The sequence below is a fragment of the Caenorhabditis elegans genome, chromosome X (assembly GCF_000002985.6).
Source record: "Caenorhabditis elegans chromosome X".
In the NCBI taxonomy this organism is placed as follows: Eukaryota; Metazoa; Nematoda; class Chromadorea; order Rhabditida; family Rhabditidae; genus Caenorhabditis; species Caenorhabditis elegans.
The window spans coordinates 6,733,302-6,746,511 of NC_003284.9; the positions used below are offsets into that span (position 1 = coordinate 6,733,302).

Sequence of the window (13,210 nt, forward strand, 5' to 3'; positions counted from 1 at the left end):
GAAGGTGGAAGACTGAGTAGCAAGAGGTCTGTTGTCCACAGAGCTGTGCACTTTACAGCGAACAACCTCTAGTGACCAGACGCGTTTTTTGTCGATGGCGATTGCACATTGCCTCGTTCACTAGGCTCAACTGTTCTCAAAACGACGAGACAAAATTTGACAGCTTAGTTTAGTGACCAACATTAATTATTTAAATTCTTACTGAAAATTTATATGAAACTGATATATTTTTATCTGAAAGTTGAATACTAAATTGTGCTGATTTTACACTCAGAAGCATATCCCCCAATGCAATAAATGATGTGAAGCGAAAATACACCGTATTTTCTCTTTCAGTTATACATGCAAGACCAACTTTCTAGACATTATAGGCAAAAATACATTTAACTCGAATTAGTGTAGTGAATGTCGCAAAATAAACATATATTTTTGCAAAAAATGTGTTATCACGTTTATTTTTATTATTTGAACTCCCGCTTAATGTGCAATTTATGCTGAAATTTTTTTTTATTTGATAAATGCTTCGTCACATAGTTTCCATAAAAAATCCAGCTGAAGTAAAATTTTCCATGGCATAGAATAAAATCTAGTTTTGTTAATATACAAGTAGGTGCAATACCGTACATACGTGATACTGTTCACTAATCCATTCAAAAATCCAAGAAGAGTCTGAAAAAAAACCAATTATCTTCACAACGTTTCTTTCAATTCAGATTTCGTCATTGAGTTTTCTGCAAGTAAAGACTAATGATTATTGCTATAGTTTTTCTTTGAAAATCAAATTCAAAAATATTGAAAATGACAAACAAAATTTTTTAACAGATAACTTTTACAATGCATATGGTTTATCCACTTATTCAGAGCATACCCCTCCTTTACTCATATATATTCTTACTTGGGGGCTGCTCCTTCTTGATAAATTTATTCCGATGTGATTTCTCCCTTTATGTTAAAAAATGTATCAAATAAAAAACTTTTCCTTGAAAATAATCCAGTCTTGTTTTTCTTCGGTTAGACTTAAAGTTCAGCTTACATGGCTGACCGTAAACACATCTTGCTCGTAGATCGAAAATCATGTAGTTTTTAATGCTGAATGACAACAACAAATGCATCTATGGTCGAAAAGTTTATAACAGTTTGAAAGCCTTAGACAGAGATCATGAATTTTTTTTATTAATATGTGGCATGTAATGCTGATTTTTGAGCGACCATTTTTTCTATACTACAGTACTTCCAACGTTTTTCAGAAAAGTAGGAAGCCGCAATAATAATAATAACACACAAATTTCCACTTTTAACTGGAAATCTGGAAATTTGGTTATAGGAAAAAACACATATAATTTTAAAGTGTACAGATCATGCCATGTAACACTATCTAATTCTTCTTAATTGACAGATTTTGTTTTTGAAAACAAAAAAACGTGAAATAATTGCAAAACTTCATAAAATATTATTAGGCATTAATAAAAAAAACTAAAAAATTTTTTTTAGCTTAAATTGCACATGCAGAGACGTAATTTTTTTTAATTTTTCTGTGGTTTTTTTGTTGAATTTTACAAGAAATAATTAAATATTAATATAAAACGTGTTTTTTGTGTTGTGATTCGATAAGGAGTTTCCCGATATTCTGAAATAAAATTAATTGTTTTTAATTGATAGTCATGTTTTCTCACCGATTAGCTTCGAAAATCCTTGATTTTTCTGTTAATAACCTGAAAAGGGAGCGAAACGGGTTGAAAAAGCTTAAACGGGAAACTTCTCCTCGAATCACAACACAAAAAACACGTTTTATATTAATATTTAATTATTTATTGTAAAATTCAATAAAAAAACACAGAAAAATTACAAAAAAAAAACGAAAAAAGGCTTAAAAATGAAAAATTGCTGCTCAAAATTAGTTCGAAAAATGATCCCGTAAATCGAAATGATCCCGTATACAGTAAACTCGTCTCTTCCCGCACTGCACGCGGGATATCGTGCGCGTAAGATATGACGATTTTTCTCATCTTTGGATAAACACGTAATATGTTTTGTTTAATACAATAATTCAAAGGTAATGTTTTTTCTAATTAGTTTCAGTTTTAATCAATTGTCCATGAAAATATAGTACTTTATGTTTACATTTCTCCTTGTATTTACTGTCACATCTGTCACTTATTTACCGATAATGATCACCTTATTGGGCTTCAAAAAAAAACATTATATTCCCTTCCGATTCTTGCAATATTTGGCAATTACCTTAACCCTCCCTGTGTCACAGGCTAAGCACCTGACACTGTCACTTGCAATTGCCTCTGACAAAACTCGTTCTATTTTCAGCCCTTCAGCAAAGTTATTTCTGTTTTTCAATTGGAAAACAAAAACAAAAACGCGTGGTCGCAAAGAATTTCGGAGTAGCCACACAGATTCGTTGTTTGTGTCCATGTGATTTGTACTTGAAATTCTCAGTTATTCGTCTTTCCCTGGTTGATTCTGGATGGACAAAGTGCAAATGTCTGCTGAGTCTTCACGTGTTTTTCCTGATCATCACATGTTTTTCTGTTATTTTTATAGATATAGTCTAGGATTTTGGAGGTTTCTTCTTCTTCTCCAGACGAATACAACCAAGTGGGCAAAGTTCAACTTTTTATGTGTATTTGCCATTGAAGCACGATGAAGCTCTAGGTTTTTTTTGACGCAACACAGTGATCTATCTAATCTAGTTGGGCACATTATTCAGAAAACCAATAATTGCAAGTTTGAGATGATATATGTGGTCCAGCTTTTCCTATTAAGGTCCGAGGAGGTTCCTTTGATCTTCCCTCTCACAAATCATGACAATATAAGCATTGAAGAGAGGAAATTGAAAAAAGTAAGAGAAAAGGAAACCAAAGGCTCAACTTCCTTGTCCGTTAAGAAAGTGTTCTTATTTTTTACATAGACAGACCACTGATCACGTCAACAAAAGATTATGCACATTCAAAAACATGGTTTTGTTTTCCTGAAATAACCTATCTGCACTCTAAAAGGTATTTCCTTGTCATATTGATATTCCAGAGTACCAAAGTTCCAACTTCATTTCGTTTCAACGAAATGTTATCTGATGCTCGTTACTAAAAAATTTTGATGGTCAGTCGGGGGAACCCCTCGCCTTTGTTATCTCAATGATAACAACTTCTGCTGATAGCGATATTTGGTAAGATAGGAGACGTCTCCTCCTCACCACAGGGAAACCCTTCTTTTCGTTGCCGTTTCCTGTCTCAGCACTGACATCTGATGGAAAACAGCCAGCTACACCAGAACGAAAATGGCGGAATCATGTGAATCGGACGATGTGTCTCTCATTGTCCTTTGTCACGATTGAAAGTGGTGCCAGGGACTGGTCTAAACAAGGAAAATCAGTACATAGTACAATGTGTCACACACACCCACACACGTCCTTGTCTTTCGTCTTTGATTCTGGCCCAACAGCAGCTGTTTAAGCAAATTGGTTTCATGAGAAGATAAAAAAAATGAATGATGAAGAATGTTGATGATGAGATTGCGTCACGTTTCTTTGAAAAAGACTAGTATTCGCCTTAAAAGAGAGAAGCTCTGATTGAATTTCCTATTTTCTCGAATGACTAGACACTCAGACATATCCAATGAAACATTTATGACGGAGGTCTTTTCCCGTCGAGCTGTTCAAACATCTCAGTCAAAAACTAATAATGTTATTCGGCAATAAAATGTTTTGTTAACACAGATTAATAGTACTTGTGCGACTAGAATTTAAATGTGTTTTTTGTGTTTTTCAACCTGACATGAAAACGAGTTAATACTGTCCCCCACATCAAGAGGTCCCCGCATTTCTTCTGCATTGTGCCCCGTCCCCTGTCACCACTTCGGACGCTCGGCGACGATAACGACTACAACACGAAAGAAGAGACCTCCGGCGCCTTGTTTTTTGTTGTTGTCATTCTCAAGTAGTAGCAATGCTTCCATGCTTGAACGAATCAGCTGTTGGCCAAGTCACAAACAAATAAACAAGCCCTATGGGAAGCACAGACAAGCGAAAAGACATATCCGTCTGAGAGTCCCATTCCTACTGTACATTTTTCCGACTAAAATTGGAATGAAATCTTTCACTCTTAGTTCCTTTCCTACGGATGACGACGGATCAAGGTTGGGGGAAAGAAAGTAGAAGGGAGTGGACAGTTGAGATGTCTAGACCAACATTCCCATTTTCATACACTTGGCTTCCACGTGACCATCTGCGCGAAGGATGAGAAATAAGAAGATGTGGAGGGGACGGAAATCTCGTTTGCATCCTTTCTCTCTCTCTCTTATCCAAAAACCGTACCAGTGTTGTTCGACGGTGCGTGTCTTTTTATCAAATCTCTCCTGCAGCGAAGAAATGAGATGAATAATTTTGATTGTATTCATGTTGCGCTATACACCACTATCAGGCGCGCATGCATGGGATGCACGTGCGCCAGCAGATGGGACAAAGTCCACGCGACAACGGAGATGGCGGACGGAAACGTGAGAAAATGAGAAACGACGTCACACAAGAAGATACTCGACTGCGGGCGCCCCCATTGATTTTTCTCTCTAATTCTCTTAGTATCGGTACATTGTGTACCGATATACACATTTAACGATGGTTCCTCCACAATGTCTGCAAACATATGATGGGTTTGGGGCAAAAATAAACACTTTGTATGAAAACTAGTTGGAAACTGTAATACTTCGTACTGCGAGACCAATAGTGTTGTCATGAAGTTGACGGTGTTTGAAAATTTGAGGAAATGAAAATGTCACGTGTGTACAAAAACTGAAGGAAACATTTTTAAAAAAATTTTATGTTTTCATTATTTCTAACTTCTATCTTCTAACATTACAGGAAGCTTTCTAGAAGAAAAATGTGATTTTAGTAGAATCACGAGTTAATGTTTTAACGTGGTACGTGTGTAGTAGCGATATCCAAAAATGATTCAATTCAATTTATTTGCAAGATTACTGTTTTAAACAGCACGTAACAATCACGATTTTCATTTTTAGGAACCGAAAACATCATATCTAAGCGTTTTGAGGATATGACATCTTCTACACCAGGGCCTAATTTTCATACCATACTTTGTTTCCAAATGACAATATTCTATAATATTTTGTTTATAGACCATTGCAAAACTGACGGAATATTATACTTTGGCCTGGACACCCTTCTAACTTTGTTTATATTTTTGAACACCAATGCAGCGGGTCTGCACATTCGCATTTTCGAAGTGTGCTAGTGGAAAAAAGAGAGAAAGAGAATGTCTAAAGATCAGCAGACGATAAAAATGTTTTTGATTTTTCTTCGCCCTGCAATAGCGCCGGGTATTCCCTTTCATTTCAAAACAAGGAAATACAGGTATTGAGGCGAAGTTTGTGTCAAACGTCACTTTGCATTCCGAGTACTCTTTTTCCAAACACTACACTCTACAGGGAATCACGTACTGCCATGTTGGCCGGTTCAAACTTCACTTTCCCCTTTCTTCCATTCTGCGGTTCAGGAAACACTCTATCATACCTCTTCAATTTTTAACGGCGACTGAACTGAACAAAAGTTGTCACGAGACTGACGCAAAACTGACCTTATCAAGATTCTTTACCAGAAACGCATATACGTATATACAACTTAAAATCTACTAACTTCCTTGGTTTTTCCCAACAATAATTATCACAAACCAGTGCGATCAAACGCAAAGAACACTTGATCAAACTCATGGTTTCCTTCTGTAAAAACCAAATTTGCGTACGTTTTTTGATCGTCGGCCGATTGAAAAGGTTTCGGCAAGCAATTTTGGTTAGAATAAAACATCAATTCGTTCACCTGTACTGCCAAACACGATACAATCACATGAAGCCGTGATTGGTACAAAATGGAATTTAGTTATACGTATGCGCAAACACGAGTGGAATCAAGTCACGAGATTGACAATGATGCCGACGACGGAAACGTCGGTGTTGAAAATGTAAAATCTTCTATTTGTCATGTCAACAGTCTTCCGCACTGGAAATTCACGTGAAACTAATAAGACATTCATAAACTAGTACCCATATTTTTTTGCCAATCAATCACGAAATATACAGTTTGTGTTTAAGTTAAAAATCTTTCGTAAATATTCAACTTTTTTTCAGATTTTCGAACAGGTTTTCGAGGAAATGTTTTGCAGGGAATTCCTTTTCATCACGTTTATCTTCGCTTTTCTGTTTTACTCCATTGTCGGTAACCCCCATGCAAAGCTGCCCGGAGAACGACCACGTTTCTTATCAATCGTCGGCACGTGTAGTTTGCAACAGCGACATTTTGTCCCTGCTCGTTTTGTTTTAAAACTCAATAGATTAGAGAATTTTTGGAACCAAACTTTACTCCCAAAAATCTATTTCGGTTGCATTCCTTATCCATGGTCCACACAACTTTAGAAAGCATTCTCATTTTCTCGCACACGCCTCGATCCAATTAGTGTGTAGGAGGAAGGGAAGATGCGTGCCTTTTTGTCCATGCTCCCGCTGTCGTCGACGACGATCACACAACATGTTGCAAAAGTGAAACTAGGGACTGGACAATTAACTTCATGCCCAACATCCCACATAGTCTATATTATAATCCAAACTAAGGTGCAAAGTTCTTGGAGCCGTTTCCGTCAATATTATTAATTGAGTTTTCAATGTTCAGCGAATAATAAATCGGACGATCAAAAAACCACTTGAATGACCCCTCTTTGAGTACTTGATGCAACGTACACTGGGATGACGTCTACACTTACAAACCCCAAAACTATTAATCCTTTGATGTGCACCCTGTTCGTTCGTCGTAACGTCCGTTGTCTTCCAACACATCGACCACCACTACTTGCATAATAAGTAGGGGAAACCCAAATTGCGGCTCCCTTCTCTCCCTGGGCGGCCATCCTATTTTCACTGACAACCGCCACGGAACGACTGGCCTACACCAACGAAGATTTATTCATTTCCTGTGTTATATCTATGGGTGGTCAATGGAATGTGAGAACAGTCGGCTTCCCTACTAAATTCACCATTTCGTTTGCGCTACGTTGGCAGTAAAATAAAGTATATATATTCTCCGATGATGCCATCCAGCGACAACAAATCGACGATGGGAACACCCGTGTCGGCACACGAGCGCACAAACAGCATCGAACGGATGAAGGGGAGCGTGTGTATATGTTTGTGCCAGTCAGCTCTTACCCCCCCCCCCTCGTTTTCTCCATGTGAAGACCACACAACAGCAGTCATTGGAGCGAGCGGCTTCAAAAATAACTTTGCTCGAATCGGGATTAACTTGACCACTCTATCTGTGCGGGTCTCATCAATAATAAAACAAAACATACGCCAAGGGACCTTGAAAGATGCTCGACCGAGACTAAGAGGGCTCTCTTCTGCATGCAATGAGTGTTGCGTGGTTTTTTGCTCGAGGCCCCGTTGGACTTCTCTTTTTCCCGCACGCATATAGACACACTCAACCAATACACACATACACGCGCGCCAGTCGAAGCGGTCAAAAGATCGAATTCTCAGAGCACGACGGAGGCAAGCTTTCGGGAGCCTTTTTCGATTAAAGGGGAAGTTGGAAGTATATGTGAATGCAAGTTGCGTGCTGCTCCAGTATTTTCAAACTTTGGCACGTACTCGGCTGTGTGACGAGGGCTTCCCCAAGAAATTATGGCTCTTCTTGAACCCTGCTCAATAACGGAGGTATCAAAAGATCTAGGAATGGGGCAAAGTATTCTGGCAAAGGAGTGTTCCAGAAAAAACACGTGGTACACAAAACAATATAAACAAAACATTTCCTCTTATTTTCGCCCGACAACAATTTCTCGTGATCAATGTATTTTCTCTCGTACTCATCGATCAGGAAAATCGCAACAAGTACCGTGTGTATGAGAGAGTGTGACACAGAATTGCCAAGCTCCTGCACGTGAGGCTTCAAAATCACGGCGGGTACATAGTTTTGTTACGGGACCCTTTGCCACTTTCACGTGAACTATTTTTGCGTTTTTGCAACTGGAGACATCGATGCAGGAAGTCCGGATAGCGAAAAGATCATAGTATTTCGTAAGCGTCAGTAATGTGAAGTGACTCAATGTTGGGGAATTCCACATGTTGAACCGCAAAGGACGTTTCGCAAGAATAAGAACTTGAATTAGTATTACAACTTCATGCTCCAGTTAGCAATATCGCAATGATTTTAACATCATTTTCTAGAAAAAAAACATAACAATCTCAATGTTCTAATATTTTCGCAAAATATGATTTCAGTACATGAGTTTGAAAACAATTTGTTCACAACATCTTCTGTGACTTCAGCCATCATATCGTCATCTACTTGACAAGCACGACAATACAACTTTCACAAAATTGAAGACACGTGATGAATTGTAACCGGCGAATATTGTCGGATTGCAACCGTCACATCAAAATCACAAGACCTAATGACATGTTCGGAAATACCTATCCAATGCATTGCATGTGAGGAAATTCACGTGGGTATTCCCCGATTCCGGCGGCAGTACGCTAGCGACTCGCAAATTACTTTAGACGGTAGCGGCAGCGGACATACCGCGACCCCGTTCGGTATTAATCGCATCTCCGATCATATATTTGCTGCTCTTTGTACCTCTCTCCATTTTTGCAAAACAAGACGGAAATAAAACCGCGCGCAAACAGAATCGCCGATCTTGCGATTTTGCTGTCTGATCGAGAAGAAAATTCCATATTAGGCTACCACCGCGTGTGTCCCGCGCGGACGCAAAGCGGTTGGGGGCCAAGGTGACTGTGTGAAGCGAAGAGGGGCGAAAACGAGGTCTTGCGCTGTTTGCGTGCGCAGCCCAAAGCAATGTGGTTTACCCCCGACGCAATCGGAGACCTATCTTGCCACAGCAAGTTCATGCGAGGCGCACGTGCATACACACACACTACCTCTCGCCGTCTGCCGCCTCTTCGGTGCTTTCCTAGTTCGTTCTCTGATGTCGTGTCCCGCCCTGCATATCGTCTCTCCCAGGGCCCTCCCCTACGTCGGGTTGGTTGACGCTCCCCACCCCTCGTTCCTCCTCCTACTTCTCCTGCGCCTCAGTCTGGACGCAAAACGACCCGCCAGAAAGCATCCCATTTTTTGTCGTACCCTCTAACACGCCCCAGTTGTTATTCCTTGTTTGCAATGGAACAGCAACTCAACCTTGGACATCTTCTCACCGCCGCACGTCTTTTAGACATTGGCGCTCTTGACATTTCTTCCCTAGATCTGGGAGCACTTACCTCCACATCTTCCTCTCCAGGATCTTCCTCACCAGCTATGTTCGATCTTTCAAATGGTAAAGACATGACATTTCGTAATAGTCTTAGTAACTGTTTTTATTTCAGAGTCCGAACTCCGATCACTTTTCTGTGGAAAACTAAAAGTTGACAAGAAACAGTCATCGTGTGCATCCAATGCCTCTACATCATCTCAACCCTACTGCTCCTCCCCACCAGCTAGAAAATCTTCGAAGCACAGCCGGACGGCACACAACGAGCTTGAGAAAACCCGCCGAGCTAACCTCCGAGGATGCCTCGAAACTCTCAAAATGTTGGTCCCATGTGTCAGCGATGCCACCAGAAATACGACGCTTGCACTGTTAACACGAGCCCGAGATCACATCATTGTAAGTTTCATCCACGTGCGTCTAGCGTGTTATCATTGTCGTGTGACAATACCATCCTTTCTCTCATTTCTCTCACTATTTACCACCTGGTCTCGTGACTCTAGCCAGTCCTTGTTTCGTTTCATGAAGATGATGCAAAGTGCCTTTCTTTTCTGTCCCGTTTTCCAATTAGTCCCACTACTCCCACAACTTCCGAAAAAAAAGAAAGAGAGAGGATGAGAAGTAACTTCAACAATAATTGTATAGTTATTTCCAATTGGGTTCAATTATTAATTAATTTTTTTTGCAGGAATTGCAAGACAGCAATGCAGCTCAAATGAAGAAGCTTAACGATTTAAGAGACGAACAGGATGAACTTGTTGCAGAACTTGCCCAACTTCAAGCCGACGAAGAAGTTGCTCAAGCAACTAGCCAAGCTTGCCAAACGCTTTCACAAAGCAGACCCGAATCTCGAGCATCTTCTTTCACCTCCACATCTTCTCGCGATTCACCCTGCTACCTGGAGTACTCACCATCAAGCAAACCAATGGATTCACATAAGCCAACAATTATCGACCTTTACGCTGAAGGCCTTATCCCAAGGGGTCCAATCACTTTTCCAAGACCTCTGGTCTACCCTCATAATGTTTTTGATCTCATGAATCTTCCACCTACCCCATTTGACGTGTCGCAGTTCTTGCCAATCAACCTCCAAGTTTAATGATCTATCCACTTTTGACTGTTATTTCTCTGAAGAACATTTCTTCTCCTGAAACCGATTCAATAAGTTACCCCCGTTTGCGTGTCATTGTTTCCATTTTTGCCTGAAATTCTCATCTGCTCTCCTTCCGCCAATTCTCATTCTCAACACTCTCACAATCCATTCGCCTTGCACTCATCAGCCAATTTAATTATTACCTAATATAGAAGTAATAAACATTTTTGCATTGCAACTATCATATGGTTATCTTCATCTTCAGTCTAGATTATATTTATAAAGATAGCACACCTTCCGTATCTTTCTCCGTCAGATGATCGCATCAGTTGGAAAAAGAAAAGGGTGAACCCAACCGCAGCCACATGTTGATCACGTGTCGCCGATCAGTGAAAAAGAATCGTCGGGCGTGTGGATCGTGTTGTAAATAGCCTCGCTCTCTTTACCCACACAGTCTCACACATTATTTTGATAGTCGTCAATCGTACTCATTCTTCTTCCAATGTGACCATCTTCTCGTACGAAATCAAATCTTCTTTGTGTTTCTACCGTCATTGCATTCAGAAGTACATTGAATAGTCATTCAAACATCTGCTACTGCTCCTTCCACCTTTTTCTCATCTTTTGTTGGCATCGAGTATCCAAATTGCGAAGAAAAATGAATCACCATACGTGGAAGTATTCAAAAGTATGCTAGAATGTAGTGTAGTGTTTTTTGAAACGTTTCCAAACTGCCTTTCTCAAAGAAGAAAAAAGTGAAAAGGTTAGCGTTGCACTCAATTGATCAGTCCAAAAAAACGGAGCCGCGCACACGCTTGAGTTGCTCAGTTTTAGACAACTTGAAGACAGAAGAAGAAGGAAAAGTTCAGGGATCACTTGAAAACTCACGGACTTGGTATGAATTATTACGTTTAAATTACTGTGCTAACGACTTTTTTTCATAGTGGTTTGAGTTTTCTGAACAGAAAGTTTTCAAAGGACACATGGGAAACCCCGGCAAATCGTTATCAACATCGATCACTTCTATAGATTCGCTATCACAGGCCAGTTCTCCGCGTGGCGGTGTCATCATCCAAACTACCTAGGGAAGGTATTTCTTACGACGGTTTTTTCAAACCATCGGTCATTCGACGACGATAAAGTTTGTACTTGATTGATAAGAGTCTGTGAATTGGTTTTCATTGTGCAACTCAACGTTCACCACTTTGTATACGTTTATTCTTTGTTCAAAAGATCAAACAACGTTCGAGAAACAGAAGCCAGCGTGGGCATCGCTGTCAGTGGGAGTGTCGGTGTCACAATCCCCGGATGCGTCTCATTTTTCTTTTTCCAATTCAACATTTCGTTCGAATGCTCTCAAGAAGCTAGAAGGCAGCAACGGGCGGCCCGCCATAGAAATTCGCAACGTTTTCAACGATGTCTGTGGGATCTTGCACCTCCGCAAAAGGCACAATGTTTCACTTGCCCGGAAGATCTATTTCGATTGCATCATTATTTCAAAGGCGGGTCCCTTCTCGGTCTAGCTGCACAAGGGGCACGCACACAAAGAATAAATGCAGCAAACGCGCGACGCTGTCATTTTTTTTCTCAGCGATCGAAAATCTAAACAAGGCTCTTTCTCGACTCTTTCGCTATTTCTTTCAGCTCCGAACAAGAAATAGTGTCGATGCACTTGAGTGACGGAGCTATAGAGTGAATGAGGAACAGAAAACATAGCCGAGCTCTTTTAAAAAGGTCAAGGTCGTGTGTGAGCAAGAAGGAAAATGTCTTTCCTGCATTAAAAATGAGTTCAAGGATGTGCAGGGTGTACAAAGAATGCAGAATCTATTTGTCCGTCACCTCGTAAAACTGCTGAATCCCCCTCCAATTCTGCCTGTTCTCTTGATCTTCTTCCTTGGGGGAAAACGAGGAAGAAAAAGAACAGATATCAACTGGGCCAACACTTACTGGAGACGATGAAAAAGATGAACGTCACAGAGATCAAACGCTTCGCACCCAACGCAGCAGCAAGGGATATCCTCCGTGATTATTTCTTTACTTTTTGTTTCCGCCTGGCAGTGATTATTGCACACGAGAAAAACATGTGCCGTCAAAAAGTCGAGTGGTCATCGGCCCCAGTATCGGTGATCAGTGTAATTGTGCTCTCGGTTTTCCCATGGCAGACGCCAATTCATGTTTAAAAACGACTTGAAAAGTCTTCCAACATATTGGGACATCACAGAAAAGATGCACAAATTGGCATCAAGTTCAAAAACCAGTTTCTCTCAGAAAACGTGTGCAAAACTCCAAAACTCAACTTTTTGATCATTTGAACTACAAGTTTTCGATGCAGGTTCAGGTGTAGAAATAAGCTAAACTTAGAAAAAAATGGCTGATAAAGTTGGAAAGACTTATTATTTATTCATTCGCAACATTTTAATTCGTGTGATGCTTGTTTCCGTGCAAAATGGTTTTTTCAATGCTCAGTGCTACATCGAATGTCTGTTATAATCAAACTTTTAACACGCTTTATGGATGAAGTGTGATTTTGAAAAGTTGCAAATGTTTGTTGAAAAGTTGCGAAAGTTGTTTAGAAAGTTGCTGAGTTTGCGGAAAAAGTGTGGAAGGCAAAAGTTAGTTGAGATGCTGCAAAAGCTAAATGAAAAGTTGCTACAGTTAGTTGAAAGTTAATTAAAAAGTTGCTGAATCTGGTTAGGAAGTCGATGAACGTGGTTGGAAACTAACTGAAACTCGTGAAGAAATTGCAAGAACGTTGAGATTGTTTAGAAGTTGCTAAACAAGAGTTTGTTAAGAAATTTTTGAAATTGGTTAAGCAGTTACTAAAGCTGGTTGAACAATTGCTAAAGTT

The 13,210-nt window shown here is 39.9% G+C and overlaps 1 protein-coding gene and 4 non-coding genes across 5 annotated transcripts; 4 read left to right on the forward strand and 1 right to left on the reverse strand.

Annotated features, from left to right (window-relative positions):
- Nucleotides 1–3,827: 3,827 nt before the first annotated feature.
- Nucleotides 3,828–3,975, forward strand: R03E9.6. The gene has a single exon (NR_071351.1). It is a non-coding gene; the product is annotated as an Unclassified non-coding RNA R03E9.6 (non-coding RNA).
- Nucleotides 3,976–8,020: 4,045 nt separating this feature from the next.
- R03E9.9 lies at nucleotides 8,021–8,153 on the forward strand. The gene has a single exon (NR_071352.1). It is a non-coding gene; the product is annotated as an Unclassified non-coding RNA R03E9.9 (non-coding RNA).
- Nucleotides 8,154–9,049: 896 nt separating this feature from the next.
- On the forward strand, nucleotides 9,050–10,598 carry mdl-1 (Mad-like protein 1). Its single transcript, NM_076735.6, has 3 exons — nucleotides 9,050–9,338; nucleotides 9,388–9,668; nucleotides 9,958–10,598. Exons 1-3 carry the CDS (start codon nucleotides 9,185–9,187, stop codon nucleotides 10,366–10,368), a joined length of 846 nt encoding a protein of 281 aa, NP_509136.1. The 5' UTR covers nucleotides 9,050–9,184; the 3' UTR covers nucleotides 10,369–10,598.
- Nucleotides 10,599–10,676: 78 nt separating this feature from the next.
- Nucleotides 10,677–11,010, reverse strand: R03E9.10. Its single transcript, NR_071353.1, has one exon. It is a non-coding gene; the product is annotated as an Unclassified non-coding RNA R03E9.10 (non-coding RNA).
- R03E9.7 lies at nucleotides 10,971–11,300 on the forward strand. Its single transcript, NR_071354.1, has one exon. It is a non-coding gene; the product is annotated as an Unclassified non-coding RNA R03E9.7 (non-coding RNA).
- Nucleotides 11,301–13,210: the final 1,910 nt, after the last annotated feature.

Excerpts from the sequence above, each read along its gene's own strand:
- mdl-1 (NM_076735.6), top strand. The coding sequence starts at position 9,185 with ATGGAACAGCAACTCAACCTTGGACATCTTCTCACCGCCGCACGTCTT. Across the intron at positions 9,339-9,387 it reads TATGTTCGATCTTTCAAATG|AGTCCGAACTCCGATCACTT; the intron begins GTAAAGACATGA and ends TTTTTATTTCAG. Across the intron at positions 9,669-9,957 it reads GAGCCCGAGATCACATCATT|GAATTGCAAGACAGCAATGC; the intron begins GTAAGTTTCATC and ends TTTTTTTTGCAG.